Here is a 21751-nt window from a genome sequence, read left to right on the forward strand (position 1 = left end):
TTACTTTTGGAGTAACATTGGTTATGTTTATTGTAGTTTTACTCTTCATTCTCAGTAAGCAATTTGAATGAGATGGTGTGTACTCGAATTTTTTGTTTATATAGGCCCAATATCAAATTTCTGTGCCATCCTACATCAACATTTTATTTACCAAAGCAGGTTTCTCCACACTTTCTCCTGAAAACCTGCTAATAAATTGAAATTACAATGTCATAAAGATGCCTGGACATAACTTAGTTTCTACCATTTACAGATTGCTTATATATCTTGATGATGGAGATATAAATCTTCAAAACATTTACAATTACTACTTGCAACCTGGTCAAACATTAAACTAGTTGAGACATTAAACCTAAGGATAACACAAAATAAAACCTAAAACGAATGGCTCTCATCTTCCATTTACCGTACACAAAAGATCGTTTGTGATCTAGTAAAAACAAATTAAGTCTAAGTAGAGCAAAATTAACATTAGGTGGCTGTCACCCTGCATTCTCCAAACAACGTTTTCTTCCACAGTCCAGTTCCCAAATCAAGCAATCCCCAAATATAAACATTGGGGTTCCTAATACAGTGAATAGAGAGCCAGAGGTAGGGGTGGTTTTTGACTAGCATTGTTTTAAAATAACAACATAATAGCAAAACAGAAAGGAATTCATTCCAAAACCCTAAACCCTCAGATTTGGGTTAACTGTAAATTAAATACAATGTCTTCCTAAAGATTGGGGTTTTAAATTTACCCCTGGCATACCAACATGTAATCAAAATTATTTGTTAAATACATACAACACCTAGCCAATACAGCATAAGTATAACAATAAAACTCAACATGACAAACAACCATATAGACCAAAACATCAACATATTAAAGTTTTCTGATGGTGAATTCAGTACAAAATTTTAATTTTAGAGCTTAACAATCATAAATGCTTGTGTGTACATTTAGTCAATCAAGAATCAAACCTCAGTCTAAGCCACTGCATATACACACTGAAACAAAAAGTACAAGTTATGAAAAAATGCTTGGGCGCTTCTTTACCATAGGGAAATAATCAATGATATTAAAATATCTTGCACACTAAACATGATAAACTGCAAAGTCAGCATTTTATATTACTGACTTTATTAACTTTTTAAAACACAGCTATATTTGAATATTACAACAAAAACAATAGCTACTAGTGAGTGTTGTAAGATGATTGTAGTCCTCCACTCATTCACTATTGCATACAAAAGCCAGCATTACAACGAAGAGTATTTTCTGGCCCCCATTAAGAGGTTTGACATTGACATCCCACCTCTGGGATGATGCTCATCATCCTCATAAACATTTCCATTGTAATGGCTGCTTCTTTCTTGAGATGGGTCAACATTCACCAGTTCTACCTGATTTATATATTCAGTCTCTTCTACTTCCTTTCTTTCAGGCAGCAACTTTTCCAAGAAAGATAGCTTATCTGATGAAAGAAAGCCATTTTCTGGGAAGTTTACCTGCAAAAAAAAAAAAAAAAAACACAAAACAAACAAAAAAAAAACAATGTTTTTTTAAATTAGTCTCAAACATGACAGGTGAGCACACCCAAAATTTCCTAACTAATGCAGACAAGACTAAAAGGGAAGCAATAAACTGGGAAAACATCTTTACACAGTTAAAGATTCTGATAGAGGCCTCATTTCCAAACTATATAATCAACTCAAGAAATCAAGCCATTCTCCAATTGATAAATAGTCAAAGGATATGAACAATTTTCAGATGATGAAATTGAAACTATTTCTACCCATATGAAAAGATATTCCAAATCATTATTGATCAGAGAAATGCAAATTAAGACAACTTTGCGATACCATCACACACCTGTCAGATTGGCACAAATGACAGGGAAAGATAATGAGGAATGTTGGAAGAGATGTGGGAAAACTGGGACACATGCTTTGTTGGTAGAGTTATGAACAAATCCAACCATTCTGGATAATTTGAAATTATACTCAAAAATTATCAAACTGTGCACACCTTTTGACCCAGAAGTGTTACTACTAGACTTACACCCCAAAGAGATGCTAAAGGGAAAGGGACCTGGTATGTGCCTAGAAACTGGAAATTGAATGGATGCCACCCATCAATTGGGAGAATGGCTGGGTAAATTGTGCTATATATGAATGTTATGGAATAGTGACCAGCAGGATGAATACTGAGAGGCCTCGAGAGACTTGCATGAACTGATGCTAAGTGAAATGAGCAGGACCAGGAGATTATATACTTCAACAACAACACTATGAGGATCAATTCTGTTGGAAGTGGCTCTCTTCAACAATGAGGTTCCAAATCAGTTCCAATTGATCAGTAATGAACAGAACCAGTATACCCAGTGAAAGAACACTTGGGAAATGAGTATGGACTACAACATAGCATTTACACTGTTACTGTTTGCTTGCATTTTTGTTTTTCTTCCCAGATTATTTTTACCTTCTTTCTAAATCCGGATTTTTCTTGTGTAGCAAAACAACTATTAAATATGTACACATGTTGTATTTAACATATACTTTTTATACATTTATAAATTTAATAAAAAGCTATAAACAATGACCATGAATAGAATTTACTTAAAATAAAGCAAGTAGGGATAATCACTGATTTCAAAGACAAACTAGAAAAGATTCAATCAAGAAATCTACATTGTCAGCCTTGTTTTGGATATATGTGCATATGTATATAAAAAATACATAGCTGTATGTATGTTTGTGTATGGGATACAGGAAAGAAAAACAAATACAATGTCTTATTGTACATGTTTTCTTCAAATAGGAATTTGTTACATATTGTCTCTGCTGAGATGACAATTTTTTTTTTCCTGTTTTGCATTTAAGTTTTAAATACATTTTTAAAAGAACGGCTTCCTTCTAGGTCTGTAATAAATATTAACAAAATAAAATGCTGAATACATATATGGCAAAGGGAGGGGGCACTAGAAGAGAACTCTAAAATTAGTTATGGAAGAACCTTCTTAAGTCAACTGATATTATTTTATTTTTTATTACTAATCTTTACCCTGACCTTTTTAGTTCACAAAATATAATACATCTTTTCTATATATCCTAAACATTTAGATGAAAAGATCTTTTAAAAAGGCTTAAAATTGACAAAATGATTTTAGTAATTTTACAAATTTATTTTTAAATCACTTCCTCTCAGAAAACCATTTCAAGTTGCTTTAATGTCACTTTTGGCAAAGTGCTACAAGAAAATTTGTAATGTAATATAATGAAAATGTTATGAAATGAATACTAATTGGAATGAGAAATAATGTTTTATTTTAATTGCTCCTTTTAACCACATAGGGACTGGGAGGGTAGGGGTAGGAATGGACAAAATACAGCTCTCACTCTAATCCCTTGGGACTTCTGTTTCTATGAGAAGTTGGCCTAGATAATTTCTTCCAAGTTCTAAAGCCTAGGATCCTATGAATTTTTATTGGAAAACTTTCATTGGAAAACTTACAAGCAAATCAAAAATCAGTTTTTGTATTAAGGCGAGTTATATAACCATATTCTCCCCCAAAGTCAGTTGTATTACATAAGCTACTTTCATTATTAAGTACTTTTAAGACATTTTTGCAACTCACCTTAAATTCAATTATTAGAATTCCTTTCTCATAAGGTCGACGATAAATTGGCATACCTTCATTCAGCACACATTTGATATCTCCATGTTTAACAATCTGACCTAAAAGTGACAATATATAATCAAAAACATTGTTGGGAGAAAAGTAAATAAAGGAAGTAGGATCCTTGATAACCAGAAGGATATTTGGGGGAAAAATATAGTTTCAGTCCTAAGGTATAGTGTTTTCTTTCAGAAGAAAAGCTGCCAGGACTACTATAACTTTATAAAATACTACAGAGATTATGTGTGCAAAATTGCTGATTACTTACCAGGATGGGAAGTAATGACTATAGTTCTATTATCAAGAGTTGTTATTGGTTTCTGAAAGCCACACAATGCTTCAACCAACTGGATATCCATACATGTGAAAAGGTCCTCACCTCGTCTATAAAAAGATATATACACATCACATACTTTAATGCTTTTTAAGTCAAAAATTTGAATCAGTTTGAATAGTTTTAAAGAATGAAGAATGACCTCTCAAAAAAAAAAAAAAAAAAACTGAATTATCCCATTCTTTTAAAAACTTTTTTATAACAAATACAGTAGGGGAAGGTTCTCTTCTAGTACTTCATACTCAGTGAGTAAACACATGAAAGTTATTTAAAAAACCCAAACAAAAATGGGAATGAATGGCATTCCCATCAAACTACTAGCATTTTTCCCCCTTTATAAGCCATGTGGGACAGCTTCTCCCCCTCTTTTCGAGTTCCCAACAAGTTTCTTTAATGAAATGTTTAACAAGAAAAACATTCAAAAGCTTGATAATCTGTTCTAAACAAATGTGATGAATAGTAAAGAGTGATTTTAATGATTTACAAAGGTTGTTAGCTATATCCTAAAAATTAAAGTTCTTAATCTACTTTTAAAAATAAACTAATACTAATGCATTAGTTTAAAATTAAAATATTATACATCCAATTCCATATAAACCAGAAGTTCCTGGGAATGATAGCAATTACATCAAACATCCATTCTTAGAATAAAAAGACATCATCATTAACTTCTCTTTTTCCGATTTACCCTTCCGATTTAGTCATATTGATTTTACTTACTCTACTAAGACTTTTATGTCACCCTGTAAATTTAATAAATTCATTTCTGGGCCAAAGATAAGTGTGATAAAATGTTGCATTAGTTAGAAGATTCTACTACTAGAGTAGGCCAAACACCACACCAAATGTTTTTCAGTTAGAAGACAACTAAGCTGTTTTTAAAAAACAGAAATATCAGATAATAAACTCGTCTTAAGTACTCTAGCAGAGGTTGGATGACCATTGGTCAAGATTTAAGATTAAAAGAGTAGTCTCAGAGACCTCAATCTAGTATATGCTTAATTTTACAGGTGAATGATAGTTCAGATTCTAACTTATCCATAGTTAGAGAATATAAACTCAGCACTTTTAAAACTAACAACCATGATTTCAACACAATTCAGCAGAATGGGGACTCCTATTTTGATCTTTTCCAAGATTAGCCTAGCCTGGTGATCGAGAGCTCAAAAACGAGCTTCACAATTTTCTTTTTAATATCTTTTAATTTTAATATGGCAAACTTGAGGGGGGGTGGGGAACTTAGTTCATTGTTTCCCACTGAAGCTAGAACTATTTAGGAATAAAGGAGCTATCTTATACAAAATCCTGAAGTTCAAAGTTCATACAATTAGGCTTATTTAGGTTTTGTTTTTTTTTTGTTTTTTTTTTTTACCGTGTAAATATAGCATTGTCCTTTTGATCCAAAACAATGATAATATCTCCTGGCTCAAGTCCTGGTTCCTGATCACCTTCACCATGGAATGTAATCTTCTGACCATCTTTCATGCCTAAAATAAATAATTCATTTTGTGTCTGTACTTAAATAGTTTTAGAATATACATAAAAATATTTTGGAAGGGGAGGGAGGGATACAAAGTTCCAAGAGTTATCAACTTATATACAACCTAACTATATTCTAAGTTTTCAGAGAAAAGGAATCAAGTCTCTCTACTTGCTACCTTCAAATTGTTAATACTGGATACAATATTTGTATTGTATTGATGTGATATAGATTTAACAGGAGTTTCTGCTTCATCATAATCTAATAAAAATACTTCTCCCCTAAAGTCTTTTGTAAAATTATCATTAATAAGTATTTCAGATTAATCTAAATGCTTTGTTGCCCATAAATGTCTTAGGCCTACAAAATAGCAGTGAATACATTCTACTATTTTATTTCTAAAATATCAATGGAAATTACTACCTGACACCTAACTAAAAAGAATACCTGAACTAATTTTCTAGAGCATTGTAAATGAAGTGTCAGAATTGAAGGCATTTAACTACATTTCCAATAGCCAATATGGGAATGTTTGGACCCGAGATTCTCTTTTTAGAAGTAAACCGGGTTTAAGTAATTTGTCCAGTCACACAGCTATATTAAGTGTCTAAAGCCAGATATTTTCCCTAGTTAACAAATCTAAATCTATCCTATAACACCTAGTATCTATACTTTTAGGATAATATGATACATTTTCTTGTAATTAAATTACATATATAGCAAATATAATATGGTCAAAATCATAAGGATGACTGAACATAACTGAAACTTGGGCCACTTTTAAATTGGGCCACTTTTAAATGTTTCAAGATTAAAAAAATATCATAATACTTACCCTTGTCAATATGAACCTCCAGAATCTTCTTCTCTCGAACTATTTTCCTTCCATTACAGCTTTTACATCTATCTTTAGGGCTGATTCGTTCCCCATGCCCTTGGCATTCCATGCAAACTGATTGAATTTGCTGAACCATTCCAGGTCCTATCTGATGAATTCTTATTTGCATCCCAGTACCTCTGCAATTGGGACAGCATTCTACAGCTCCTTTTTTACCACCCCGTCCTGAACCACAGAAAAGAAATTAAAATTTCAACAAGCGAAGCAGGTTTATAATATAGAGTTGATTATTAAAGGTACATACCCACACACTTCAAAGCATTATCTGTCTCTTACTGAGCATAAACACGAATTGCTAGAAAGCTGAAGATGTATATAAGATACAGGCTTACCTATAAATGAGTGAAAAAGCATTTATTAAGCTATTTACCCTGATTAACTCTAGGGATAATTCCTCAAGAAATTCACATTCTTAATTGGTGCAGGGAAACATTAAATAGTTCAGAGGGAAAAGCTGGTGAAATTGATAAGAACATCCTCGTCAACGTAGGGGGTAGTCTAGAAGATGAAACGGGCTATATGGAAAAGTTGAGAAAGGTGAAGGACCTCCTTCACTTTTCTCAGGATTGAAGTTCTATCATCCTAGTTATTAATTAAGCAATGCAAAAGGGCTTGTCTACCTTTCAAGTCAGAAGTACAAGATCCCAGGGCACATATTTAAGGAGCACTTCCCCAAAGTAGGTGTCAATGCCTGCTCCTCTTTTTTTTTTTACCCAAATCTATCTACTTGGAGCTTAATTGTTAAAAAGTTCTACAATGGCAAAACTGGCCTTCATCCACTTTTTAATTTCCTCCCTCTTTCCCTGTAACCTAACTCACCACTTTTCTCCCCATCATTGTGCCATTCACATACAATCTGGCTATGCTTCACTTTGCAAATGATAAAAAGCTGAAGCTTTTCTCCTGACCCCATAAGTACATAATTTGGAGAAATAGGAAGGTAAAAAGAAGTAGCTCTTCACCTGGATTCCTATCCTAGCAGGCTTTTCTAGATGGAAGAAAGATAAAACCACCTCATCTAGCCCTCAACAAGTCCTTTTTTATAACTATCTCAATTATTCCTCCCCAGCATACTTTCACTATTTTCTTTTGGGAAAGAATTTCCTGCTCATTCCTATAAAATTTTCTGCTGAATAGATTATCTCTAAAGTGAAATTGCAAACATCTTACTACTGGCACCCAAACCTGAAAGACTTTTAATTTTTTGAGGATAACATTAAATCAAGATCTCAAAGTAAGAGATTTTTAAAACAGGAATGTGTTTGTTGTAAGATTTTATAGAAAGTTTTTAAACATACCTTCACACTTATCACAAATTACATTCTTTTGCAAAGCCAGTTTTCTTGTTGCACCATTATATAAATCTTCCAAGGTCACTGACAACTGATGAACAACATTTTTACCTGAAAACAAATAGTGAATAACTTTATTCAAGTACCTATATTTTTTGGTTTTAAATTCCAATCTATGCTATGTAAGTTAACATAACCAATCTAAAATTTGGTTCCACCATGTGTCCTGTGTAGATTATTAATACTAGACTTCTTCCTACAAGTTCTTTCTTACTGGGGATCTGTGCAGCAAGATCTCAGTGCAGAGGGGGATAGCTAAGTGGCACAATGGACAGAGTACCAGCCTGACTTCTGACTTAGAATCCAGCTCAGACATTTGAGACTTATCTGTGTAATCCTGGGCAAATCACTTGAACCTTGACTTTTATTTAAATTAATGCCTTATTAAAAAAAAAAAAAAAAAAAAAAAAAAAAAAAAAAAAAAAAAGGCCAGAGCCTTTTAAACTACTGTTTCAACAAGGTACAGAGGAATCAGCACGTTTCTTTCAACTTCTTACTTCCTATACTCATCTCATTTCTAAGTTTAAGATCTGCCACGAGTCAAAAGGGACACAACACATGAAATCCCTATTTGAAAAGTCAAAGTTAAAACACAATAATGAAACTTTCTTTATACCAACACGCTCAAAAAAATTTAATCCCATCCTAAAATGTATTGTAATTTTAAATTTTAATTTAATTGAAATTTTAAAGTGGTGCAGTTACTAGAATTATAATTAGTAAGAGCCAAGTTTGCATTCTGCCTCAGACATTTACTGGTTGGACGACGCTGGAAAAGTATTTAACCTCTTAAAGCCAGCTTCTGGCTTTAAGTAACTCTTAAAGTAACTCACAATGCTGTGAGGAGAAAAATACATGTAAAACACTTTGAAAGTCTATATGAATTATATTTTAATCTAAAGATATTTCTTGAAGTTAATTTGGGAAAAGTTGTTCTATGTTAGGATACCACTGCGTTAAGTCAACAAATATCATATATTTGCACTCTTTTAGCATTTACAACATTTTTATAGATTGATATAATTATAGATCAAAGTTGCATATCTTCTGATACAAAGTTGGAAAAGCAATTTACATGGAGAAAAGCTTCTAAACCAATTATATGACAACTTGTAAAATAACTACTAAATAATATTAATAAACGTTAGTAGAATACCCCCCACCACTAATTCTGTTTAAGTTAAACCCACGTCTCTTTAGCTACTTGTCATCTTTCTTCAGAATGTAGAAAATAGATCTGATATTCACATGACATTATAACTAGACAGACCACATTTGAGTACTAATCTATTTTTATTTGGCTGCTTTTAATGTGGCATCCTGAACTGGAGAATATTCAAACTTAGATCAGACCAGCATCAAGATGAGGGCAATCCTTCCAGTGAACTAAATATGTTTCTAATTAATATAGCCCAAAAATGGCATATCACAAGCTTATTAAAATAAAAAGCTGTCTCAAATCTAACTTTTTCCCATTTAAAAAAACTATCAAAAATAGTCACCCCATGTTTAATTGAAGTTTAGAGCCTTATACTTAAGTCACTTATATTTAGTTCTGTCAGTATCAATGTGTTTTTAGTTTTAAAAATATAAAACAACCTTAAAGAAACAAGAACTGTGTGAATCTTGCCTTTAGGATGAATTATTAATGTGAACCAGAGCTCCTAACCTTAGGGTCACTTGACTAATACCACAAGCAGCAGGGAGATCTGATCTAAGACTAGAACAATGGAACAAAAGATAAAAGGGGTAGATCATAGAACATGGAACCTTTACATATAAAGGACATGTAGAACCCCCTTACTACACTAAGGAAATTGAGACCCACAGTTTTAACCCAAGCCCACATCAGACTCAATATCAGGTTTTCCATACTTTAAAGAAAATGCAACTTTCTGGAAATCCATTAGATCATTAAATAAAATCTCCACTTTCCATATTCACTTAACTCAAGAGTAAGGTAATGAGGTTCAACTGCTCTTTCTGATAAACAAAAAATTGACTAAACAGAAAAATTAAGTTTTACAAGGAAATTACCAGACTACCTTAATCAATGGCTTAGATTAGATGACTTTCCCCAATTATGAGGTAGAATGAGTTCAGGTCTTTCCGACTAAAAAATGCAGTTCTTATAATACTTATAATACCCTGTTCTCTACAAGCCCATTTCTTAACTATAAAATGAGGGAGAGATTGATTAAATGAACTTGGGTCCCTTTCAACTCTAAACTCCAAGCTTTTCCTTTCCTCAGCTACCAAAGAAGTTATTTTTTAACTTAAACTTATGCCTATCATCTTTCATTTATCATAAAACTATCTTTTTCAAACTTTGAGAATTATATCATCTTTGAAAAAGAGTGAGGTACTAGAATCCAAAATAAAGTTTTAGTAAGGACCTTAAATTCTTCCAATTTTAGGTCAGAATTTGTTTAAAATCAAGAGTTTAAAATATGGTTTCTGAGCATTTACAAAGAGCATTTGCCATCACTGAAAAACCAGGTTTTATCAATAAATCTTATCAAATGATAAATAAGACTTAAAACTTATCTATAATTTCTGGATTTCAGTAAGGCATCTTGACAAAATTGTTTCATATTTTACTGTGGACAAATTGTGAGATGAGAGCTGCAAGGCAAATAACTGGATAATACGCACATATACATATATAATCAGAACTAAATAATAGAATTATTAACTGTACTGTAAGAAATAAACGGGAAGTGTGTGAAGAAACCAAAAAAGACCTCTATAAACTAAGAGTAAAATGAGCAAAAGTAGAAAAAATTTATACAATGGGAACAACATTCCTTTAGAGAAAAACAATTTAAAAACATTTTGAACTCTTTCATTATAGCCATATGAAGTTCAAAGGGCCATAATGCCTACACTTCCTATTGTAAGTGATGAAAATAAAGCAAATTTTTTTGCACACTGACAATGCTAGGAATGTTTTGGTATCTAAGCTTATTTGGTTATTAATTTTTTTAAAGGGAAGAAAAAACTCAAATCAACTATGGAGAGCAATGAATGGGAAAGGTAGCAGCAAAAGCTTAGATTACATCCAAAACCTCAGACTACACCCAGAGTAATGATTAATGGATCAATGTCAAATTGGAAGGAATTCTCTAGTAAGCACCACCACAGCAGATCAGTTCTTTTTGTTCTTTTTGCTTCATTCTATTTCAAAATGCTGTTAATAGATTTAAAATGGTTTGCTTTTCAAATTGCAGATGTCATAAATTGCCACCCTGCCTCCATTTCCGCCCCCCCCCCCCCCAAAAAAATTCATGTCAGGTAACATCAGGAATCTATCTAAAGACAAATCTATTAAGAACAGATGCTGAGGACTAATCATCACTGAGGTTTGTGGTTTTGTTTTCAATCTACATAAATACACACAGGATAAGTGAGGGTTGCCCAATTAAAGATGTTAAAAGTATTTTATGTTTTTAATGAACTTTTAAGTACAACCAAATCAGTGCAACATTGCAATCATATGCTGCTGTACTTGAATAAACTTCTGAAGCTTAACAATCAGCTCTCCCAATTAGTGCCACCTAGTATTTTCTTCATTCTAGATTGGCAAAACCTTACCTCTCCGTTCCCTTTGCATTCTTCCACCTCCTCCAAAAAACATGTCAAAGATATCCATTGGAGAACCAAAGCCACCACCAGAACCACCCTCTTTGATGGCTTGTTCTCCACCTTTGTCATACAAGTCTCTTTTCTTTGCATCAGAAAGCACTTCATAAGCTTGAGAAATCTGTTTGAACTATTTAAAAAATAAAAAAGGTCAGTTTTTAAAAATTTAACCAAGATAGTGAAATCTAAGTTCTCATTTCACATTTACTACTAATTTATATTAAGCTATTAAAATAATTCTAAATATACACAAAAATAGAAAAAAATTCAGACTAGAATCTGTTTAACAAAAATAATACAAGTGTTATCAAAATTAACTGTATCACAATTTTTTTTTGTTCCAGTTTGGCCTCTACTAAGAACTTTACTTACCTTTTCTCCTTCATTTGGATTTTTATCTGGGTGATATTTCAAGGCTAGTTTTCTATATGCCTTCTTCAGTTCTTCCTGGGAGGCATTGGGTTTTACCCCCAAAACATCATAATAAGTAGTTTCCTTCACCATTTTGGATAGCCTACAATTAAAATCAGAATATTATAACCAAGAGAAGATCCAACCTATTAAGAATTGCGCCACATTTCATAAACCTAAATTGAAAAGATCGATTTATCCAGCACACAGGTAAATCTTAAGGCTCTTGAACTATCAATCTTTCCAATCTTCCCTATTATTTCACACTTTACTAAAGGCTCATTTTCCCCCCTTCTCATACCGAGATGTGGAAATACGTGGCTATAAAAACCGAACAACATAAACTGGAAGCTTTGAAACCGAGGGCTTGCTACACACGCCTGCTATTACCCAATATTTACGAAGAAAAGCCTTGTCCCTGCATAGATTTGTTCTTGGGCACCTTTGTCCTCCTCCCTCTCCTCCCCAGGTATCCAGTGAAACGAGCTTCCTTACTAATCCTGGCGCCAACACTAGATTTCATGTCTCTATTGCCCCCCCCACGCCCCTTCTTCCTCCGGTCTCCATCTCCCGGCTTCCCCAAGACCCATCTAAAAAGCCACCTTCTATGACAAGAGTCTTGGGTTCCCCTTCTCCGCTTGTTCTCTCACGTTTATCCCGACTGTACCTCGTTCATACCCAACCCTTCGGAGTCTCACCTATTAGACTTTCATCTCCGTGAGAGCAGGGAGCGGCTCGGGCTTCTTTGTATCCCCAGCATTTGGCACAGTACCGGGCAGAGCAAGCGCTTAATCAAGGCTTAGACCCGGCTCTGATGAAACGGAAGTTTAAAGACCAATGGTTTCCGCGGCGGCCCCAGCTTAATCTTTGGCAGTTTATTCTCCAGTCACCTGACCGCCTTACCTTTCAAACCACGAGGTTTTTTTTTTTTTTTTTTTGGGGGGGGGGTGGTTAAGTAGCCACCACGGCGGAAGCACACGGGAGATTCTTTCACCTTCCTCCTTAGCAAGGCTCGAGGGAGACGAGTCCATAACGCTTATCCTTTAGATCTTCCCTCCTCCCCTCCACCTCGGGGGGTTCCAAGGCTTCCTCCCAAGTTGAAGCTTCCACAAGAAGCCTTTCCCAGGAGGGCCCTCCCTCCGATTCTATATAGTCCCAATCCATTCCGTTCCCACCAAGGTTTTTGGGAGCCGTCCCCCCCGTTTGAATGGGAGCTCCCAGGGGAAGCAGGGATTTGCTCAGCGCTGTGGCTGGGACACACACAGTAGGTGCTTATTCAGTGCTCGTTGGCCTAACTTGAGGTCACCACCTCTACGGAGTGTTCTGGAGACTCGGGGGGCGGGGGGAGTGCTAGAAGAGGCGTGTGTCCACATACATACATACACACACCACCCCTCCCCATCAAATCGGAAGGCTCATCCAAGGGAAGGTTGCGGGGGAGCGGGGACGAGCACGCAGGAGAGCGCGCACGTAGCGCCCCCGTACCCCTGCAAATAGATGCCCTCCCTCCCCCCGCACAAATCAGGAGGGGGGAAGGGAAGGAAAGAGGATGGAGGGAAAGCGAATGAATCGAGTTAAGATGGAGGAGAGGAAGGCCAGGACAAGCGGAGGAAAGGCGTGGGGATACGCCGAGCCCATTGTCTAAGCGCCCAGGCTTCAGAACGGAGCCGACACCCCTCGGAAATCTAGGGCACCAGCCCCCGCATCCTCGAGAGGGGTTGCCAACTGCCTCCCCGAGCCTCCTAGGCGCTACAACCCCTCATCTCCGACGAGATGGGGGTGGGGAAGGACGGGGAGCCTAGCTGTGGATGTTAAAGGGATGGACTTACCGGGGAGCGACGCTCGCGGTACGCCGGGTGTCGAAATGCCCTCGTCCGGGGTGGGGTGAAAGGGGACCCCCCAGAAACCGGTGGGGATGTTGGGGGATCGAGTGGAAGAAAGAGAAGATTGGGGGATGGGGGCGCGAGCTCTTGTGCGCGGAGCACGGGCAGCGGCAGCTGCAGCACTCCGCTTCTCGCCGAGTTTTCTGGAAAGTTCCGCTCGGGGCGTCGCATCCGGCGAGTTTTGTAGCCGAGCGAGGGCGCGTCACCCTCAGGAAGTCCCGCCCCCCGCTCCTCCTCCTCTCCGCTTCTCCCACTCCCTGTTGGCGGTTGCCCGGGTAACCGGGAGGGGCGGGGGTGGGACTCCGGAATATTCTAACCCGGGGAAAAGATGAAGGCGGATGCTGGAGGCTGCGCGGCCGCGGGCGCTGCCCGGGCGGGAGAGGGGAGTAGAGAGGAGAGGCCTCCGCCCAGTCGTGCAGTCTGAAGCCCCGGTTGATCAAAAGTTCTCTGTCCCATCCCTTCCGCCACCTCTCGTAGTTCCGAGACCACAGCTGGGGGCTGGTTGGGCATTCGTAAGGCGGCGGCGTCCCCAGCTCGGAAGTCCCGGGTGGGGGGGTCTCTGGCGTCTCGGCCCTGGGTGGTAACGGGTCCTCTGCCCCCTGGGAAGCTCTCCAGCTGGAATAATGGCTTCCAGATCCTTCCACAATTTTCCCCATTTCTTCTGATTTTATCATGTCAAAGCCTCAAAGGTCTCTGGGTCTCAGTCGGGATTCTCATTCACTTTTTTTTTTTTTAAGTCAGCAAAATGGATGTTAAGGGAGATCTGAACATTTCTGCTAAAGAAATAAAAGTATGTTAGAAAAAAATGAATAAATTTGAAAAAGTGAAACTTAGCAAATTTCAAAGGACAAGAAGCCTCTAAGGGGGGGGGGGGGGAGGGGAGGGGGGCAAAGCAACCGGGAGTTTTGGGGTTAAAAGGGATGGAATTCCAGATTTGTGGTCTCATTAGTTTGGAAACTACTAATGTAAAAATGCTCACTACCAACTATATTTTGAGTGACTTCACATGTATAATCAATATGTTCCTTTGTCTTCTCGAGGGATGGGATAGAATTTGGAACTCAAAAAAAATTATGAATATTAAAATTTAAAAAACTTTAAAAATATTTAATGGGGTACTATTTTTTTTTTTTTTTTTGAGGGAAGAGAACAATTCTTTCCACCTGGGCAGTTTGGCAATCCATCTGTAATTAACGTTGGGAGAGTTCTTTAACGGCCTGGAGAGGTTAAGTAATCACATGATCACACTGGCATCAAAGGCAAAATTTGAATATCTGGTCTTAAGAATTCTGAGGCCAGTTCATTATTCATTGCACTATAAAACCTTTTGGACATTTGGAAGATAAAAATAATTTGAAAAACATTGCTGATCACAGTTTTCCTCCTGATGTTGGCTGGGTTGGTCAAGCCTGAGAGCTACTCCTGCCTTCTTGTGACTTTTGTACTTAGGCCATCAAAAAGCTGAGTTAATGAGAGTAGTGACTGAGGAAATTGAGCTAAATCCTCCCTGCCAATTCTAAAGATGCTTTTAAGAAAAAATTGGCCTATTTTACATGGCAAATTGCTCCTACCAGGCTACCTCTTAGAGGTGGCAAAGTCCTAAAGGTCTTGACTTCCCACCATCTAAATAGCTTTAGGACTATTACTAAGATAAACTAATCTCAAGGATGTGAGAAGCTATTGGAGAAGGTGTTGGAATGTTATCAGTTGAGGACCTTAGTATGGGAAAATAAAAACTAAAAAAAGAGAAAAAGACAAAATAGGCCTGTGTAAGTAAAGACCAAGTCCCAACTCTTTATGAATTGTTCTGTGGGGAGGGTGATGTAAATCTGTCCATGTCACAGTGGGCATCCCTTGATCATGCACAGGAAAATTACCAAGAACATCTAGGTCACAAACACAGATGATATTTCTGGCACAATCACTGATTCTCCTCACAAGTCAGGGTCATTTTTCACTAAGGAAGCTAAGATTCCAGTTCAAACTTAATGTTAATGTTGATAATGAGATCATTATCACCCCCTCTCAGTTCCCATCCCCAACTTCATCATGTTCCTCCCTGGGCATACATTGTAGAACAGGGGAAGAAAATACCAAATCTTTGCACCTTTTGGGAGCTATGTTGAGGAGCTGCCCTCTTCTTCATTGATGGCTGGATAAAGACTCCCTTGCCATTCCAGGAATTCAGGATTGTTACTAATTCAAGAATGCCTTTTCTTCCAGGCAAATTACACATTGACTTCATATAGTTCAAAAGAAAGGGCACTTCTCAATATCACTCCTTCATCTCCCAAATATTTGATAAGAAGGATTGGTCTGAATTGTCCCTGGAAAAAAAAAGACTAGCCAATTGAGAGGGAGCTAAATCATTTTCTTGGGAGGCAAATAGAGTCCTTTGAGGGAAGAGGAACTTTGAGAATAGGGATCCTGAGCTGGGGATGAAATAAGGAAAGGTCAGAGAGGGTCAACCACAGAACTATATCCAAGTTATCTTCAGAGAGGGTCAACCAGAACTATATCCAAGTTATCTATCTTCATTAATTGTCTTCCAGGAAGCTAAAACTGAGAAACTGTTAGACTAAAAATCTCTTCCTTCCTAGGGCGACAATGATTTGACAATTTCTGAGAGGTACAACACTCAATTCTCTTAGGAATGAGGTTCTACAACTCTCACTAGACTTATCATCCTCTCAACATATTATCCTATAACTTTCTTCCCAGTTATAGTTCTTTAGAATTTCTGGGTAATTTGAAGAGCTACCCCATCATCAGAAACTTCTTGAAGGAAGAAATCATGGGGGAAGATGAAATGAGGACTGAAGAAAAGGAGTTCAGTGTAGAATATCCTCATTCATTTCAGTGATATTTAAGTGATATGTGATTTGAGATCTTCAGCACAGAAAATGGGGTTGGAAGAAGGCTCCAGATACATGAGGGTTTGGTATAGCTGCTGAGGAGAATGGGATAGAGTTGATTATAGAGTACAATGTTTACCTTGCTGCACTGAGGGTCTATAGTTGCGATTATATAACAAATTTGTATTTAAACTAACAGTCTTATGGTTTCCCACAGTCATAGCAGTACATGAATAGGAGGAAAGGAAAAAAAAAAAGGAAGGGCCCAAGTTTGGGTTTTGGCAAGATATTGTTAATGATAGGACAAGGGGGGCAAGGGATTCCAGAATATAGACTTGAATTCACTAAGAGATTTAGATCAGGGAGGAAAAAGTAGCTGGTGAAGAGGTAATAATCTGTGAAAGAATTTAGGGATGGAGGTAATGGAGGCTATAAGATAAAAAAACAAAACAAAACTGATATGGTACATAGGAAAAGAATATAATGGATTATGATCAGACAGAGGAATTTTGGAGTAAAGAACTTTGAAGTGGAACACTTTGGAAGATGATGGCAAAATCAAGAGTATAATTTCTCTGTGCTGGTCAGGAAGAATGGAAGAAGTAAATCTTAGCATCAATGTGTATATTTAAAGTCCCTTTATGCAAGAGTGGAGAGAAAGACTATGAATTAGGAACTGATTTTTTTTTTTTTTTTTTGATGAAAGAATAATTTCCTGGAGTATATTAATCTGGATTTGGGGATAAATTTGTAAGTTATAAACCTCAAAGGAAGAGATACTGCTGAATAACAGTGATAGAAGTAGAGTCTAGAACAGGCAATGAGAAGCAAGAGGCATTCCAATTGCTATCAGAACTAATGAGTCAGAGGTGTAAATGAAATTCAACCAACATTGGAAAGGTTTGAGAGAGAAGCAGAGTCAGCAAGTGAAAGCAAGTGAAAGTCTCAGTAACTATCATGAGATAGAATCAGAAAATCAGATAAATGAAGATAAAAGGAAAATTGGTTTTTAACAAAGGAGCATTTCAGAAAGCATAGTACAAAAGAAGTGGCAAATATGAAGTAAGACATTGTAGCTTTTGTTGAGGTGTGTGGGAGAAGGCAATCAGGCAGTTAATAAGAAGCAGGATTTATTTATTGGCAACATGCTAGAGAAGGCTCTGGGGGGAGAGGAGTGTTGGAGGTTGGGAGAATCTTGTCTTGGGCAGTATAGCGCTGAGAAAGGTTCTGAAGTCCAAGAAAGTTGGCAGAAAATTGGTGATATCTGATCCTGGGATGGACTGGCTGAGTCAGGTTGTGGAAGAAAAGCTGGGAAGAAGGCTAAAGGCCAAAATCTGGATCCTGTGATGGCCTAGTGGCCTCATACTACTTCAAAATACATGTAAAACAGAAGCCTCATGTACAATAACAGTGATAGTCCCACAGTTGTGATAATAATACATAGTCCCAATGGTTTCTCTGAATGGCTGACTGATTAGGTCTAGGAGATTATAATGATTTATATGCTTTTTTCTCTTCTGTGGGAATTCAGGGTTCCCCTTTCTCCCACCTCAGCTTCACCTAAAGAGAAAAAAAGTCTGATGACTCTTTAAGGGCAAAAAAAAAGCCTTCCCAAACTCTCCATTAAATTACACTAGTCAATGATGATATGACTGCCATTTAAAAAATACATATATATCTTTATATATATATATATATATGTATATATGTACACATGTGTATATCAAGTCATAATAAATAGGGGAAAATATAAAAAGGACAATAAATGTATAAGCAACAAAATGTAATCATTTAAGGAACAGTTCACTTTGAATACCAGTCCTTTTATAGCAGATGATAGAGAACAGAAAATGTTCTCCTCCCATCCCCCTTGATTTCTTTCCTCCCTGTCAAAAAGGGAAAACAGGTAGTGATACTTCCAATAGTGACTAGAATCATAGTCTGCTTCAGAGGAGGAGGAAAAGAAGATGAGAGGGACTCAGTAGTGTATGAATGGCTTACCAATCCTCTGCAACCTGCTGCTTTCTCTGGTTTTGTTTGAAACTGTCCCCATATTTTGAGCTCCCCTTGGATCCTTTTTTGGGCAATGGTGCTAATTCATTTATGCTATTTTTCTGCCTGAATATTCTTAAAGGCAATACCTTCCCTAACAGACTTGTACCACAGTTGTACTGCTTTCTTTTCTCTACCAGACCCAAAGCTTTGCTGAAATGGATTTTTCACTTCCCCCTTCTTCTAGAATTCTCAACTAACTCCAATTTTAAATGTCTTGTAAATCCTAGGTAAAAGGCTACTTGGTTACTTTTCCACATCTTGGGATGATAGTAAATCAATCAGGAGGGAATAAAAATGTTGGCTTGTAGCAGTCAAGGACCAAGTTGAGATCAGACAGCATAAATTTATATAGTGGATTCATCTATTTATCAGGCAAGGTTCAAGGAAATTGTCCAACTGTTCACTAGCACAGGAATAGGCGCAGAGAAGAAAGATAGATGACTGATTGATAAAGAGGATTTATTAAATACTTTTTATGTACAAGGCCCCATCCTAAGTCCTGTAGATACATATACAAACAACACAAGACCTGTTTTCAAGAGACATATAAAGAGCTGCTGGAGTGGGATACAGAAAATGTCTAGGAAATATCAAGGTAGCTTTTGTTCTGGGTAAAATAAAGTAAAAAGCTCAGCTGTATTGGAATCCTAGATTAATGACAGTGGCAGGAGATTAGGTAGGATGGTAAGAAGATGGTTCAATATGAGAGTAACTCAATGTTCATTGTTTGTTAGATATAAATGTAAACAGAACAAAGGGATAAGGAATTAAAGGTAGAGTCGTAAGAGGCTGCTGATAAAATAAAGCTATTAAGATGAAGAGCCGGGGGCAAATCCCTCCTAAAATGTTTCTAGCACTGGGATCCCAAGCCAGTCATTTAAAGTCTTCTTGCTTCAATTTCCTGACATCAGTAAAATGAAGGGTCTGAATTCAATGACCTCTAAGACCCCTTTTTCTGGCTCGAAATCAATGATCCTAATGGCACTGACACCCTGCCTCCCCTTTTAAGGAAGGAGTAGGAAGACCTGCATTTTAAATATAGTAATATATTACTATTAATATATTTAATATTAATTATATATTAATATATTTGTTATATTTAATATTTATATTAATATATTTTATATATATATAACACTTAAAAGGGATTTACAGCAAATTGAGTGTTCTGGCCTTCATTTCTCCCTCTGATAAAACAGCAGCTTTTCAGTAATCTCAAAAATTGTATAGGCATACATATACAATTCTAGAAAGTTGTATTTGGGGGCATATTAGGGATGGATTGAAATTTCCCCCACGTCTCTTTGCCTTCCTCCAAAAGATTAAAGCTGGAAGGGACTATGAAGATGATAAATAGAATTTATATAGTACTTTAGAAATATTCTTATTTTTTCCTGTGAGATACCTGTTATTGTCCCCGTTTCACAGATAGGGAAACAGGCTGAAAAATTAAGTGATTTATCCAAGATCACAGGGTACCTCTGTAAAAGGGGAGGCTGGGCGAGGGTACCTATTAGGATCATTGATTTCAAGGGGTCACTGAATTTCCCAGGGAGGAGACGGGAAACGAGAAGGAAGAATCGATTTCAAGTTCCTGAGTGTCTCGGGCTGGATTTGAATGAGCTTCTTCCTCACTGTGGGTCCCACCCTGCAGACCACTGTGACAGCTGACCAATCCAGCCTTCTCGTTAGCGGATAAGGAAACTGAGGGCATGAGCTAGGGCTTGTCCCGAGTCCCGCCGTTACAATAACTGGGATTCCTGTTCGGGCCTCCCAAGTTCAGAACCTGATCGCTTTTCTGCCCTTCTCCCATTTCTGTTTCCGAAAGCCTGAAGCCTCGGCCCTCTCGGGCCATGCCCCGCCCCCGCCCCCCAAGGCTCCTCCGCCTCAGTATTTTCCGAGGCCGGCAGGGAAGGTCCAGCTTTCCCTGGGCTTACTGAGGCATTACTGCGAATGATATCCATCCACAACGCCCTAGTTATTCACGCGGGGGGAAAGAGGGGGGGGTCTTTAGGGCCTTTTCCAAAGTCCTAAATCGGCGGTAAGGAGAAAGAGGGACAAGACCCCGGCATTAAAGACCCGGGTAACCCGGGCCAGCTCCCCGGGCGGGACCTCGAGACAAAAACGGCGAATTCTCCCCCCTCCCCCTCTCAGTCATCCTCCAGCCGCTTCGAGGATTGGCCGAGAGCGCAACAAAGGAGAAGGGGCGGGATCGCCATTCCTGGCCAATCGGATGCGGCGGTTTCCTTGAGACGTCATTTTAGTGCGTGGAGGGGGGGGGGCTAGAAAAGCGGGTTCCGGAATTACACCCGAAGTGCCTGCCGGGGGAAGCCTTTCCCGTTTACCTGGGGACAGTTTCTCTTAACATCCGAGAGGTGAGCTGCCTGCCTCGCTGCATCTGTATCTGAGGAGGCCGCGCCTCACCGAGGGTGGTCACCCACAGTGGGGGAGGGGAAAGGGGGGGGGGCGTTAATTCCCTTAGGGCGGAAATAGACCGGGTCGGGCTTCTGGAGAGCCGGGGACGCCCGTCTTCGCAAAGGGCTTCTTACTTCTCCCGCGCCTGTTAAAACAAACCCCTCTGGGGAACATAAACCTTCCTTATCTCCCGGGTTTCGCTGGAACAGAAAGAACAGCGTTGCTGCAGCTGCGCATAATCCGCCAACCAGTATTTTTAGACTTAGAATGAAGTCTGCGGCCATTTACTGGGAACTGTTCCGTGGCTGCCAAAGTGAGGGGAAGACACGGTGCTTACGTACTGCGTAATAGGCAAATACAGAGTTCGGGGTAACCGGGAAGGAGAACTCGTCAGCGAGAGTTAGTTAGGAAGCCCCTACGCACAGAGCAGCCAAGTGGCTGGGAGCAAGCAACCGTCGGCAGCTAGCGGAGAGGCTTCCGTCATCCCCCATACCGGGAGCGGCGAATCGTAGACGGGAAAGGCAGGGCCTGTGACTGAGTAGCCACACAACCCGAACAGGGCATTTCGAAGAGTATAACCCGAGGAACCCGCGAGTTCTCTTAGGCTGTATTTCATTCTGACAAAGGGGAGATCTTGAAGAGCTTAAATGGTTATTTAGCTTTTGGCAGCGTTTGCTGTCTGAACAGTTGAAATGACGGGGAACTCGACGACGTGCTGAGGATTTAAAAATGACTATAGTTAAGGAGGATTGCGGGGATATAAA

At 38.2% G+C, this 21751-nt stretch overlaps 2 protein-coding genes across 3 annotated transcripts in view; one reads left to right on the forward strand and one right to left on the reverse strand.

Moving 5' to 3' along the window:
- LOC100935198 (dnaJ homolog subfamily A member 1) overlaps window positions 1–21751 on the reverse strand; it is a 25128-nt gene continuing 3377 nt past the window's right edge. The window contains exons 2-10 of one of the 2 annotated variants that reach the window (XM_031969160.1): window positions 13609–14435; window positions 11741–11882; window positions 11321–11498; window positions 7673–7777; window positions 6312–6539; window positions 5369–5483; window positions 3931–4046; window positions 3621–3721; window positions 1–1491 (exon numbers count right to left, since the gene is read on the reverse strand). In XM_031969160.1, the coding sequence (XP_031825020.1) occupies window positions 1243–1491; window positions 3621–3721; window positions 3931–4046; window positions 5369–5483; window positions 6312–6539; window positions 7673–7777; window positions 11321–11498; window positions 11741–11882; window positions 13609–14336 (1962 nt within the window). In that variant the 5' untranslated portion in view covers window positions 14337–14435 and the 3' untranslated portion in view covers window positions 1–1242. Of the gene's footprint in view, window positions 1492–3620; window positions 3722–3930; window positions 4047–5368; window positions 5484–6311; window positions 6540–7672; window positions 7778–11320; window positions 11499–11740; window positions 11883–13608; window positions 14439–21751 lie in introns of both variants that reach the window. The other variant, XM_003761382.3, reaches the window with a different exon arrangement.
- The window catches only part of APTX (aprataxin), a 21320-nt gene continuing 20318 nt past the window's right edge, over window positions 20750–21751 (forward strand). Inside the window, exon 1 of the mRNA XM_003761381.4 lies at window positions 20750–20947. The gene's annotated coding sequence lies outside the window, so the exon portion shown is untranslated. The remainder of the gene's footprint in view (window positions 20948–21751) is intronic.

The sequence above is a fragment of the Sarcophilus harrisii genome, chromosome 1 (assembly GCF_902635505.1).
Source record: "Sarcophilus harrisii chromosome 1, mSarHar1.11, whole genome shotgun sequence".
Taxonomy (NCBI): Eukaryota; Metazoa; Chordata; class Mammalia; order Dasyuromorphia; family Dasyuridae; genus Sarcophilus; species Sarcophilus harrisii.